Here is a 14,813-nt window from a genome sequence, read left to right as displayed (position 1 = left end):
TATACAACAAAATGCAAATGCTATTTTAAACAGAACAGGGGGGAAACAACCTCACTGCATTTTAAGTTGGTAATTATACACAGCCAGACATTGAGCTTAATGGCTAGATGTGAGTTGGCAAGGAAAACAAGTTATCTCTGACTGATCCTTGCAGAATAACAATAACACTTCTGATAAAAAAAATATAGGAAGAGCTAATGGAGCCAGTGCCAGCCCAAGGTCATTCATTCATTCATTCACGTGTGTGTATGTGTTGATATACAGTGGTACCTTGGTTTACAACCATAATCGGTTCCGGAGGTCTGGTTGTAAACCAAAACAGGTTGTAACCCAAGGCATGCTTTCGCCAATGGGGCCTCCTCCCCCAAAATTGGTTGTAATAATAAAAAAATGGGTTGTAATCCAAAAAAAGGGACACACACTTCTGGGTTTGACGTGGTTATAATCCAAAACGGTTGCAAATCAAGGTACCACTGTACTACCCAATCAACTCTGTCTCCTGGCGGCCTTGTGGACCTTCAAACTGCTTGGGCCAACACTTTTAAAACTTGACAAACCATTTTAACATTAGTTCCTGCTTTCCATCTATTTGCAAGTTGCACCTGAATTAAATCACTTCACCCAGCAGGGCTAACCCTGAGTGGAGCACAATGCAATATGATTGGGTGGGTTTTTGTTTGTTTGTTTCTGTCAATGTGGAAGTTGGTATAGATGCTAAAGCAGATCTTCTTTGTTTTTGTTTTGTTTTTCCTAGACCCCCCTCCCCACTGGACCACCACCAAATATAGACTGTACAGGAAGGCAGGATATTGGCGAGAAAAACTGTTGACAAGGGGTTGTGAAAGGATCAGGGAAGGGGGATGAAAGAAACTGGCAATTGGCAGTGGGAAGGGGGGATAAGGTACAAGTTGATTGTGAAAGGAGAATGGGAGAAGAAATTACAGGAGATGGGTAACGATACTTTGAGAAGTATGTGAGGTTAGGAAAGAAAAATATGAAAGGCAAAGACTTCTCCACTTAGAGCTTCTGGATCAGCAAATCCTGCCTAAAATAGGAAGGCTGAGTCACCATACCTTCACAGCAAATATCTGAACTCACCGTAGCTTGAGGAAACCTGAGGTATGGAACTCCTTGCCACAATGCAAGCACTGTGGCAAAGTATTTAGCAATTTCCAAAAATGGATTAGATATCTGTAGGAAATGACAGCACTTGCCTGCTGGTTATGCTAAACTCTGCTTCCATGTACCACCATTTTGTGACTAGTGGGCCTCAGTAATTCTCAGACTTCTTAAGTTGGCCCTGGGGGTAGAAAGTTCAAGAACCCCCTGCTATACTTGGATATGGAATGGCTTGGTTTGGCTCAACTGTTTTAAGCTATATGCAGAGTTGAAAATAGTATTTAGGTCTTTTCCAACTTTTCTGTTTTGTGAAATAGTAGGGCACAAAACCAAAGTTCAGGGTGAAATGAAATGCTTCAAAGGTCATGGTTTTTACTAGAGTGTTAACTTTATAGTGCAGCTCTTTTCACTCAGGCTAACGTTTGCTTCTGAAGAAGAATTCATAGGACCGTTTCCATCTAATTAGGATCAGATGTGTATCAGCTTCTGGTCTGTTTACTTCTGCGTCATAATTACAATTGCATGTTCAACTCTAACATGCCTCCTATCCTGCCATGCCATTAACTATTCCTCATTTTCAGCAGTAGGCCTTTTTGAAATGAGTTGGTGGTGTTGGTTTTCTTTTTAAATAATATTATTATTATTTACGGCAGCTGGCTGCTGTGGGTAAACGTCATGTCGGGAGAATCTCCCTCTTGCTGTGTAAAAGTGTAACTAAATTCCCTGACCAGGAATACTGTGAAGCAAAGTTTTCCAAATCTCTCTTGGAAATGGAAATCTCTGCCTCTTGATGAAATGATGCTAGTAATGACTCTGGTGTCATCGATGCTGCTCTGTTTTTATTTTTGATTCCCTTTTGGAACATTTAGGGGAACAGGAGAGAGGTTCCTTCTCATTTGACCATCTTTTGTTAGAACTGGCTTGGATTCTTTTAAGAGTATTTAAATTTGATATGTATGCATGCCTTCACTTTTGGAGTAGAGCACTTTCTCATGCAGAATTAGATTATAGAGTATGGGCTTTGAATGTTACCTCCTATTATTTGCACAGTAAAATAGAGGACCCTCCTGTGCTTGGTTGGGGCAAATTTTGGAAGCCCAGTATTGTGCCCTGTTGAAAACTGGTGAGGTCATCACAGTTGAGATTCAAATGAAATGCAAGTGGAAAATGGGAATTAAAGGTGCATGTAAGAAGATTAATCTAGATAACTAAAGCAGTGAGACAAACCATAGATTACAAGGCATACTCACTAATGCACTATATTTTATGCCATGCAGTAGGCTCTGGTCCACATTTATGCCTGAGGAATGCTCAATATCAAATATCAGTTGGTGAATCCATGCCAGAGAATTCTTATGCTGAAATAGCAGTTTTCCTCTGAGTAAATGCAGGGTGCTTCTTTGCTTGCCACTTCCAACAGCTACAGCCTCTCGTCTTCCTCCACAAGCTTTCAATTAAATCCTATATATGTTTGTCCTACTGTATCCAATGGGGACCCACTTCTTTGCCAGCAAACTACAAGTGGTGGATATAGTTTGTTTCCCTTACAAAATGATTTACTTTCCCCATTCTCACTTTCCTTTTAGCAACACTGTCGCTGTAGCTATAAGCAACTGTTTTTGCCTGTTTCCCCTATCTAAGTTAACTCGTGTCAAGACTACGGGGTACATCTTGAGTCTTGTTTTCACTACCAGGTCTGAGTCCTGGAATATGTGGGGAGTGAGCATGCACAGAGTGCTCTTCATTCTCCACTGTACAACTGTAGTCTCCTATCTCCATGCATATTTTAAATTCAAAGCAGGGTACCTGGGTTGGTGTTTAGCCCTGGGAGTTTGGTATAAATGCTCTGGCCCATGCTGCAAACACACACACACACACACACACACCCCTGCTCCTGGTTTTCCCTCTCTACTTCCCTCATTTTGGTTGCCCAGCTCCAAAAACCAAGAGCTATTTCCCCCACCCTCTCTTTAAAGGCACCTTTCAATGCTTCAAAAATATGAACATTTTATCTAGTTCATAAACCAAGGGTATGGGTAGAAGGCTCAGGTCTTGCTCCAACTTATCCTCCCCGCCATCTCTCACTCTTGCAAACTTCAGCTGACTCTTCTCAGCCTCTGTGCCTTGGGAGAGGCAAAGAGAAGTAGCCAATAGTAAAAGCATCTAATTTGCACTGAACACCTGGGCTTTGCGAAGGACCATTAACCACTTCATTTAAAAGGTTATGTTTTAAGCAAGTCTCTTTGCTTGCCTCAGTGAGAATTTATATATTTACAAGTTCATTAATTGTTGTGTTTAACATCACCCATATGCTTAAGAATATCAATAGGAAAGGAATTATCCAACTTTGCAGAGTGTTAATTTCCATCCAAAAGGGAGCTTATTATGAAGTAGAATTCACACAGACATTTTGTTTTTATTTAAAAGTGAAAGCAAAGCGCACAGCCTTGGCTAAGTCTGGTTAATAGCCTCTGTCCTTTGTCTGTGGTTATGTATTGGCATAGATCCTATCTAGTTATCCATGATCAGAAGGGCTATTTTCATTTACAGGGGGAACTGGAATCCAGTGGGGATCTGCCCCTCCCCCCTGCCCTGCCCCTCATGCTGCTCCAAGGGTCCACCTAACCATAAGCGCTGCAGGGAGAAGGGGAGAGAAGCAAAAACTTCCACTGGAAGCAGCATCCTGTTAGTGGAACTTTGCCCACAGACGCTTGCAGCAGCAGAACCTTAGTTATGATGTGACCCACAGTGTGTTTGGGGCAATGTCTTTTGGCAGCACTGTGAGAAGAAACCAATTCTAATTGCAACTTTAGTATTTGAATTTCCAGTTTGACACTCCCACTTCCAATTGAATAGTCCAGGGGAGTTCCACGGCATTTGGACACAATTATCTGGGGCTACAAAAGCTATTCAAAGTGTGTGGAGTCATTTTAATAAAGGAAATTTGTGCAACCCGATTTTTACCAGGAATACAGAACATTTTTCTGCCTACATTGGCAATTAGGTGATTTTATTTCCACCAGCAATATGCCGACTTCTATACAAAAATTGCAGTTCTTGCAGTTCCTACTTCATGGAAAAGGCGAGCAAAAAGTTTCCCTCCCCCCCTTTCAAGACTCATCTCCTCCTGCTTGTATACTTATAAAATGTTTGGCATCGAGCCCCAACTCGGAACCCTTTAATGCTGGATAGCACAGCAAGGGAAGCCTTGGGCAGGGCAGGAGGAAGACAGAAAATGACATTTTAATTTCTTCCCCACCACCACATACACCTCTGTTAGTTCTGCTGTGCTCCCCATCCTGCTATGGAGGTTCTTATTCCAGGGTGGTTGGAGTCTTGAACAGGAGTACAACTCTTAGACGGCATTCAGACAGCACTTTACTCTGTTTTCCTGGTGTTTCCTTCCCTGATCATTTACATGCTCATTCACACTTCTGGAAATCTAGCATAAGTTTAGCACTCATTTCTGCGTTAATTGCTTCCAGGGGGAAAAAACCAATTTTCCAATCCCATTAACCCAGGTAAATGCAGGAGTTTTTTGCTGTAATTTTCCTGTAGTTTGCATGGATCACGCCATGTGACAAAATTTGGGTGGAATTCCAGCATACAGTTCTTTTCCTCCATTATCATGGGCGAATGACTAACACACTGGTTTTGAAGAATTTGAAATTGTTAGGGGACGGTGATTCTGCAGTGAATTAACTCTTATTCTTTCCTTACCCTCACAGGTTGGTGGTTTGTAAGTACCTCAGAAGAGCAGGGCTGGGTCCCTGCCACTTACCTGGAATCCCAAAGTGGAATTAGAGATGATTCTGAAATTAACATGTCCAAAGGAGGGGAAGGTAAGAAACAGCTGTAATTGATCTGGGTGAGGAATTATAATTAAAACCCACCTTTACCCTATATACCCTATAGGAATAAGCATAGCTATCTCAAAGACCAGCACAAAGGCTAGTAGGTTACCTATTGACAGTTATTTATGCCATTTGAGGGGAAGAATAAATGCCTTCCTAGGCTAACTTGATCTGGTAGGAAAAGAGGTTATAGATTTATTTATTTATTTATTTATTTATTCCCCCGCCCATCTGTTTGGGTTTCTCCAGCCACTCTGGACGGCTTACAGCATATCATAGAAGTAACACTTGTATGGGTTGTGGCATTATTCTAAAGCATAATAAAATATTTTCTTAAAATGCTGATTCTTTTGTGTTTATAATGATGCTGGGTTTCTAGAAATTGTGGTCTAGACACGTGTGGCTTGTATACAATAACGCACCCATGTTCTTCCATAAGAGATTTAACACAGCTATTTGAGTTGTTTTTTTCAGCTTATCTTGAATCTTTCATAGACCACAGTGGGGGAGAGGAGTTTATATAATCTATGAAATTGTTTTCATAATATATATTTTTCCTGATGTATGCGAATAGTATATTATATAGTTGATATTATTCTGGTTTTGTCCCAGTTTGCAAGTCTTTTTGTCTAAGATGCTATCAGAATCTGCGTACAGCAAAAGGTGTTGCCATTAACTGCCCTATTTTGCTTAGTGCTGACCAAGTCTATCCTCTCCCATCACAGTATTTTGTTCCCCTTTTAGTGTTAACTTTTTGTCATATTCCATTATATGTACATCTTTATCCAACTCATAAATAACTGCACAGAGGATGCTGTCCCAAAACAGAGTTGTGCATGACATTAAGGCTCCCTTCAGCCTTAGTGCAGAGGAATGGTAGAGTTTAGGTTGCATCAGAGGAAAAGTTCATATCCACAAACGGGAGATACAGTTGGGGTGCACTTGTAGCATCTTTACTCAGGACAGACATGGGGAACCCATTGCCCTACTGATGTTTTTGGATATCTTTTATCATTGGCTATGCTGGCTGGGGCTGATGGGAGCAAGCCAATGGTGTAATTGGTGTACATCGGATTGTAGAGGCCTCTTTAAAGGTTCCATCCTGCATGGTACAGATTTGGACCTCCCCTCTGCTCGTACAGAGTCATCTAAGGAACAGGCTCCAACTTTGGCAAAGGCTCTGAATGTTCCTGTGCCACAAAGATGTCATAAAGAAATGCTCCAAACACCCTGCATTCTAAGCAAAGGTGCTGTGATATTATTGATGTCTATTTCTTAAGACTTCCCAAAATTCTGGATACATACAACCCATTACTGTTATTATTTAGTATGATTTTATGTCCACTAAACGAAGAACCATGAGAAAGCCTGTTTGTGCCTGGGCCTCAGGTAGTTTCTTATTTTATCACTTCTTGTAAACTAATCCGAATGTATTATTACATCTCATCCTCGCTAACACAAGACTAGTCCTTATTGTTACCATGTTTTACGTTGAGTTTGGTTCCCACCCCACCCACCCACCCATCACATTTTATTTTTCTTTCTTTCCTTTTTTATGTTCTCATCCATTTTCCAAAATAGTTTCTAAGAGACGCAAGGCACACCTGAGACGCCTGGACCGGCGATGGACACTGGGAGGGATGGTCAACAGGCAGCAGAGTCGAGGTGAATAACTTCTGGGACATGGTCCTTTGAAGGATGTACATGCTGGTGGCTGCTGCTGCTGCTTCTCTTGCCATTCAACATTGCTACAGATTGCTGGCGGGTGTATTGCGTTTTATTGGGTCTTGTCTTCTCTGCGGTAGAAACAAGCCTGCTTGCAGCAAAATTAGATGGTATTTAGGTGTGCTACCTGCTGAGCATGTTCAGATGGGAGCCAATAGCAAAAATCAGCTCTGCAGACACTATATGCTTTCACAAGCAACTCTTCACATCTTTTAATCTGTGCACCACTTCTGAAGGTCCTTAAGGTGACCGAAAAAGGGAAGGCAGGAAAAGGCCAATTTGATCAGTTTTTGTATTTGATGTAAATATGGCTCTTTCATTCTTGATTATTTTCTGTGGGTAGTTATTGTGACCATGGGGAGGGAAGGGAATGTACCTAAAACCTAAAGTAAGTAGGCTGATAGCGTGAGCCAAGAAATTAAGTTCATAGTTGAGAATGGTTGTGCAAAGGAATGTTTTAGAAATCTGTTTAAAGAGGGTGTTGACTGTAGCCCCTAATAGTGTCTTGAAGGTTGAGGATTAGGTTGGTGGATGAAGTTAAATCATGAAATTAAATTCTTCCTCCCCCCCCCCCGCCAATGCCATATCCCACCCTCGCTCCTGCCCCCCACTGCAGAGCTCAGAGTTGGTAGCCAACCCTGATCCATTGACCGGTATGTAGCATAGTAGTAATAATAGTAATAGTAATAATATTTATTAGTACCCTTCTCGTCTGATTGGGTTGCCGCAGCCACTCTGGGCAGCTTCCAACAGAATGTAAAAATACAATGAAACATCAAATATTAAAAGCTTCCCATGAAGGGTGGGGGCATAACCTGAGCACTGCAAATAATGCTACATGCTTCCTGTTGCAGACTACCAGAACAGCAGTATACTTATACCAAATGACACAGGAGGCTGTCACGGCATGTGTCAGTGGTTCTGCTGCATATAAATACAACGGGACGATAACACCAAGCTGGGCATTTCATGCATGTGAAAGTAGTTGTGTACTCTTCATATGGCATAGCACACATGTAGGGGAACATACTGTTTCCTGCACAGAAGAGAGATCCTTGTAATGACTTTTGCCTTTCCTGACTCTAAGCCACTTCTTACTGGAAACGTTTACAAAAACTGTAAACCTTCCTGGGAACATCTGATGCTCCTGATTTACAGCCTGTTGGGAAGAACGCTGCCCTGTTCATTTGCCAGAGCTGGGCTGCACATAAAGAGAGGAGAGTGAGGCCTAGGGATGTGGTGAAATCTCCTTAATTCTTTCTGAGAATCGTGAAATTTGTAGGCCACTCCTTGGGTCTTACACTATCCCTTGGGAAGGTGGCCATCTCAGAGACTGCACATTTTTCAGGCTTGAAGTTACTGATTTACTATCATTTGGAGCGCCAGTTGCCGTAAGAACTTCTCTGAACTGGTAGTAAACAAGGCTTCCCAAACCTGGTGCCTCCAGACATTTTGGCCTAGCAAGCTGATTGGAGTTGTAGTTCAAGGCACCGGGTTGTGAGAGACTGTTAGTGGGGATTTGTCTTATGTGAAAATGCTCTAAAACTTAACATTATTAGATTATCTCAGTTCTCAGGCATGGAGTGACTTTGTCCTGACAGAGGTTATTTGAACAAGGGGGTTCAGAGGAGGCAAAGGGAGATGGCGTGAAAGAGACTGCTGACTGAAGGGAAAGTATTTTTATGGAGAATTCTTCCGTGGTTTGGAAGATTTTGAGCTATTGCATGTTGCTTAGGAGCCTTAATTAGATAATTCCCCAGACTGCATGCCTCTGCTCCCAGTGTTTCAAAGTTGGATCAGGTCACACAGTGATGTCCCACAGCTGATACACAGAGAGACACAAATTAAACGTTTGGGATAGCTTTCCGTGCCTCAGCCCTTAGGAACGTAATAAGGCATCCTATGCTGAGCAGACCATGTACCATCTACCTCAGTGTAGTCTACACTGACTGGCAGCAGCTTTCCAGGATTTCAGGCAGGGTCCTATCCTAGCCTTACTAGGGATTTCAGGGATTGAACCTGGGATCTTCTGCATGCAATGCTGATGCCCTGTCACTGAGCTGTGGCCCTTCCTGTGTCACAGAAGGCGACTGAGTCACTGGAAATTGTGTGACAGTTCTACTTGCATCTCACCTCAGTCTCAAGAAACTGAAAGGTGTATCTTGTACAGATATTATAATCATAGCGGTACCTCGGGTTACAGACGCTTCAGGTTACAGACTCCGCTAACCCAGAAATAGTACCTCGGGTTAAGAACTTTGCTTCAGGATGAGAACAGAAATTGTGCAGCAGCGGCGGCAGCAGGCCCCACTAGCTAAAGTGGTACCTCAGGTTAAGAACAGTTTCAGGTTAAGAATGAACCTCCAGAACGAATTAAGTTCTTAAACCGAGGTACCACCGTATTAGAATTTATATACCGCCCTATACCCGGAGGCCTCAGGGCAGTTCCCAAAACAAAATATAAAACCACAAAATATATAATCAAAATAAGAGCAACCCAATAACCCCTCTCCCCCCCCCAAAAAACCCCACATTTTAAAAGGGCATAGGATGTCAATCAAATCAACCAAAGGCCTGGTTAAAAAGGAATGTTTCTGCCTGGCACTTAAAGGTGTACAATGAAGGCGGCAGGCAAACTTCCCTGGGGAGAGCATTCCACAGGTGGGGAGCCACCTCCGAGACCAGCCCTGTCAGCTCAGCCAGGGAGACTGCTGGGCAGCAAGGTGGGCGGTAAACCTGCAGAATCCCTAATCTGTCCCAATTGCCCAATGCCAGGAACACACACTCTAGATTCCTGCCCCCCAACTGGACAGAGAGCCTGGAGAGAGAGAATCTCTATAGACCAAAGCAACTCCCCCTCCCCAATCCTCAAATCTGGCCTGATGCTGCACTGAGTACCCAGGTGGGCACAACTGGGTGAGATTGATTCCACCCTGTTCACCCCCACAAGTTTCAGTGATACATGCCAGATCAGCCTCCTCATCCATAATCAGATCATGGATCAGATCAGGGAAGAGGGGAGAGAGTCATTTGCTTCCTTTCTAAGGCAATTCCAATCCACACTTCACAAGTAAGTACGCAAAGCGGGAACACAACTGTGCTCTCATTTTTCATATGTGGATATCAAATAAAAATGCACACAAAAATATGTGTTAGAAGAAATGTGTACAAAACTGCATATGAACACTTGTGCAGTTTTTAAAATTGGGAAAAAAAGAGAAAAGGAAAAAAACAGAAAACATCCATCCCTTGAGCTTGTAGATAACTATTTTCATTTGCCATTCAGTTCAGATATGTGGAAACACAAGGAGTTTCAACCAAGTTTTACTCAAGAGTAGAACCATTGAAATAAATGAACATGGCTAAGTTTTGCCAATTAATTTCAATGGGTCTACTCTCAGTAAAACTTAGCTGATTACCATGCAAGCCGTTTTTCTCAGAGAGTTACCTTTGCTGGTAAAACATCCGTCAAGAAAGGCTGTTTTTAATTGCTTCTCTTGCATTGAGAAAACCACCACCAAGACATTTGTATCAAGCAACCACAAATTGAGAGATCTTCCTCCATGTTTCTGGAAGGCTCAAAAGTTGTTAATCCTGTTCAATGAGAAATTGCTTGATCCCTGCATAAGAAGTTGTGTTGAAGCAGCTACCACAGGGACCAACTTGCAGAAGCCACATGGCAGCTGTTTTGTGAGTGCACAACGTCTCAGACATGCAGATTTAAGAAGGAGAAAAATTGAACTTGGCTAACTTTGGCACAATCCCTGGAACACCGTCTGGAGGGAGTAGTAATCTTGTAGGTTTCAGCGGTATTATACAGCAGTACAGTAGTGTGTCAGAGTAAGTAATCCCTAGGTGGCATAGTTGTGCGTGTTTGTGTCTTCTAACAACCAGAGATCTTTCTAACACAAAGGATGGTTGGACTTTAACATTAATTGAAGTGAGGAAACTGACCTCGCTTGCAATGGTTTGCACACTGTCTTGAAATAGCTTTATTTTCCACAGCTTCTTCTAAAAAATATGATTAATCTAGAAATATAGTATGCAATGTTTAAAAACAGGTGCAAGAAATATCACATGGGAAAGAATATTGACTGTGATAGTCCACTAACTTATTTCGTTTGAAAGAAGTGATCTCTTTTGCCTTCACACCAAAATATCAAACAAGAAATGGCTCACAAAACTTAAGAGACCACATATTGTCCACTTTAGGTTTTTCTGAAAACTGAATTGTATACTATCTTACTTGGACCCCTTTTAAACCCTCCTTGGTCAGCTGGATACAACACTAGTCATTCTTCTGAATGATAACATTTCATTGCTGTTTCCCATAAATGCCGACTTGCATACATTTGATATTGTAATTTTTTCTACGGTTAGCCTCAGCTGAAGACTGTCGCAAATTGCTTTTGGGGTTACAAGCGGACCCATGCTCAAAGGAGTGCCAGCTTAATTTATAAACTGTGTGTGTGTGCATTTGTGTGTGTGTGTTTGTGGTCTCCCTTTTTCCACCACTGTAAGGAAACCAAATGAGTGTAATTTGGGAAATGCTATAATATTTTGCTGCGAAAGCACTCTGCAAAGGGAAACTTTAATGATAGCTTCCTGTTGCAGCACAGAAGGCTTAAAAATAGCACAGCAAAACAAATCTATAACCAGGGCTCTAATATCTGTAGGGGTTTAATCTTTTTCTCCTTCGTTCTTCTTCTGCCTTACTTTTCTCATCTTAAATGAACAAATAAAATATTTCAGAAAGACCCATGTTCAACTTTGGATGGCTTTACACCCCCCAAAAAACCCCAACAACAAATAATAGCAACCCTTTGGAAAGTAGAGTCTGTAATGGGCAAAGCTTCAGCTGCTTGACGTTTGCAAATTTGGCTTCAAAACTGAGCCTTATTAGAAATGTCTGAATCTTTTGCAGAACCTGTAAATGCAGCAGTCCCTCTTTGACATTTGTCAGCTGGGTGTGTTCATTACATAGATTTAAACATCATAACTTGAGCATTTCCTGGGTGAAAGAGATGCACGGATTGTGTTTCATACATTCCAGGGACAGGAAGCACAAGGCATTAATACTTCTACTGCTTCTTCATTGGTGGTGTTTCCAAAGTTTTCATTCATTTTATGCAATACTTACACTCTCATTTGCCTCAATAAAAGCAGAGGTGCTATTTCTTGGAACTGTTGCAGCAGGAGCCTTTTAAAGAAAGAAGAAAGAAAGAAGCTTTAATGTGCAAGATGCACAAAGTAGAGCTTTGATTGCGTAGTGATGTCACCCCCTTTATGACTCTTAAATCATAAATATGTGGGTTTAGATGTTAGTTTATTGTCTCATTATGATAGTCACAGTGGGATACTTTTTCAGCATGTTTTAGCTATGAGGGGGTGTCGCTGAGGTTTCTGAAGTCACTTGCTAGCCTGTGCTTATTGCATTATCTAAAGTCAAGTGCAAATCTCATTGAAATCCTTTGCCTAGCAGTTTAATATTTTCACCTCCAAAGCCTTAAAATAATATGGCTGTTAACGAGTCCCCTTAGGTGGGCTCTGAGCAGTTGAAGACCTGTAGAAAGATAAGGAATTGTTGCATGATTCTGAAACTGAGTTAACAAACAGAAAGATATGGCTGCATACTGTTTTCCCAGCAATTCAAAGTTAGGCCCATACCATAGTATGGTGGTAGCTGCTTGCACATGGATTTGGCAGGCACCATTCCATGGTGCAGCTGCCATAACAGTGCAGGAAATGATAGGGCAAAGTACCTGCACAGATCAGTTTCATCCACAGCCACTGTACTACTATAACATATATGGGCTTAAAATATAGACCTTTTCTAATGGCATATTTACACTTTCAACCAATAAAACACTTTTAACTGTCACGGCTTCCTCTAAAATACATGTGGGTGGGCACCTAGACACTCTCTGGGCCCCAGAGGGCCCCATCCACTTTTGCTGCTGATCAGCCATTCACCTTTCCTGTAGTTTCAAGTTGATCAAGGGGACAGGGTTCAAGAGAGGTGTGTGTTTGTGTTTAAGAGTGAGATGGAGTAAAGGCAGTGCTGTTTTCCTAGAAAAAGGTGCTTGAACTTGCCCCAAACACCTCCCTTGTTCTTAGAATGGCAATGGGACCCATCTGAGTTCTGGCTGAAAAAAAGCCCTGAGTAAAGGCAAAGCTGGTTCTGCCCACCTCAGGGTCTGGTCCTTTCCTCTGCCACCTATTGCCCTTGTGGTTAAAAAGCTTTCTCCCCACTGCACTGAAGAATCTTAGGAAATATAGTTTAATTGGGGTGTGACAATGATCTTAGGCCGTTTCTATCCCCCTGCCGTTAGCACAAAAGAGGGCATAAATACACCAGTTCAGCTCTGTGGTTCAGCTATCCCTTAAAAGTCTGAGTTCTTGGTGATGACTGCGTCTCCCCACAAAGGAATGCAATTTCTCCTATTGTGTGATGTAGTTTGTTTGCTTTTTGTTTTTGATGGCTCAGCATGTCCTAAGTGTGATAAAGAGTCCAAAAGCAGTACTGTAATCCTAATGAAACAAGGCTGTGGTTTTATTGGAGTGTGTTGCAGTCGTGTCCCTTGCCAACATCTCCAGAAAACAAAAAATGAAGTATGGCTCTCTCTGCAGAGGCTTTCAAGTTTTCTCAGTGCCAGTTGAGCCACAAGCTAATGCTGATAACAGCATATTCAGATTGAATGTCATCAACATCCGGAGCAGGGAGCAAAAATGGCCCTGTTGAATTGCTGTTATCTCCTCTGCCTGCCTTCTTAAATGTGTGTGTAAAACTTCATAGCTGGCCAATAATCTTTTTAGAGCTCCTCAAGCTATATCCAGTCCTTAAGTTGAACTGATGATACCACACTATAATTCAGACCTACTGCTGTGCAAGTTAGGAAGGAATTTCAACCATTCAGTTGTAGGATTGGAAATCAATTATTTATATTTCAGTGTGTTTCCACACAGACTGCTGTTGATGCAACTGAGTTCCAACCCAGATAGTTACCATAATGTGTGAACTGGCCTGGGATCTAGGGGATTCTGGCAAACAACCTTATCTTACATTATATTCTGGACACCAGCCTTCAATTAACTGATAAGGTGGGATCAGTCTGCACCAGATAGCAGGGAGCCTTTTTCTTTCTGTTTAAAAGTACTGCTCTTACCTTTTGCTGTTGTCTCCACTCCTTCTATCTGTATTGACTTCCTGGAGATCTGAAACTTTGCCTACATCTAGGATCCTTTCTCCTCTCCCCTCTGTTTCTGCAATTCCAAGTGTATGGTTAGGCTGACAGCATAAATGGCTATCTTTTCTGCCAATAAAATCCTTGCATTTGCATGAGAAGCATTTTCACCACTATCTTGGTTAAAGTGGTATGTCTGTGATGAGAATCCTGGACTAATATACCGCAGTCAATATATTGCTTTGGATAAACCCCCTTGCTCCTGAACATCAAATAGCAGGATATGGGTATTCAGACTCCCATGTGGGGTTGGGTAGGGAGACTTCAACAGAATGGCACAAGCAACTACCCAATGACAACCCCATCTCTTCCATTCTGTGAACAATTTAAACATTTACTTACTTATTTTGAAACAGAATATTTCCCTACTGTAATCCTCAAGCACAAGAGAGTTCATGCATTGTGGAAAATAGCAACAAGACTCCCTATCACTTCCCCAAACACACATAAAGAAATAGCACATCATTTTGTGATCATTTCCCCTCTCTTTAGTCTCTGGATTCTGTATGCTGCTCACATGATAGCTGTCTGTGGGGCTGCCATTCAGATTAAAAAAACCCACCACCCTGCTATGTCCCAGTCTGGAAAATAAACAAATGAAAGATTATGAAACTGGTACTGGACAGGAGAGTAGTGTGAATGTTACACCAACTGTAAAATTAGAGGAGTTGACTTTAGTGTGGAAAAGTCATTGATTGGTGAGTCTTTTACATGATCTGTTATCCCAAGAGGTCTTCCAAATTCACTGAAATGTCAATTTGAAACTTAGCTTATGTAATTAGCTAGCATCTTAATATGCAGATGAGAGTCTCTGGGTACTTCGGAGGCATTTTCTTCTCCTGACTCTTGTTTTGGAAGGAGGTGGTTGTGG

General features: G+C 41.9%; 1 protein-coding gene across 13 annotated transcripts in view; it reads left to right on the top strand.

Annotated features, from left to right (window-relative positions):
- Positions 1–14,813, top strand: part of SH3PXD2A (SH3 and PX domains 2A) — a 259,093-nt gene that overhangs the window by 219,343 nt on the left and 24,937 nt on the right. For 12 of the 13 annotated variants that reach the window (XM_081006148.1, XM_081006151.1, XM_081006150.1 and 9 more), the window contains 2 exons: positions 4,848–4,961; positions 6,555–6,638. In XM_081006148.1, coding sequence (XP_080862274.1) covers positions 4,848–4,961; positions 6,555–6,638 — 198 coding nt within the window. The remainder of the gene's footprint in view (positions 1–4,847; positions 4,962–6,554; positions 6,639–14,813) is intronic. The other variant, XM_081006155.1, reaches the window with a different exon arrangement.

The sequence above is a fragment of the Podarcis pityusensis genome, assembly GCF_964106645.2.
Source record: "Podarcis pityusensis genome assembly, chromosome: 5".
NCBI lineage: Eukaryota > Metazoa > Chordata > Lepidosauria > Squamata > Lacertidae > Podarcis > Podarcis pityusensis.
Note: the sequence above shows the minus strand (reverse complement) of the source record. Positions and strands in the feature narration are given on the sequence as shown.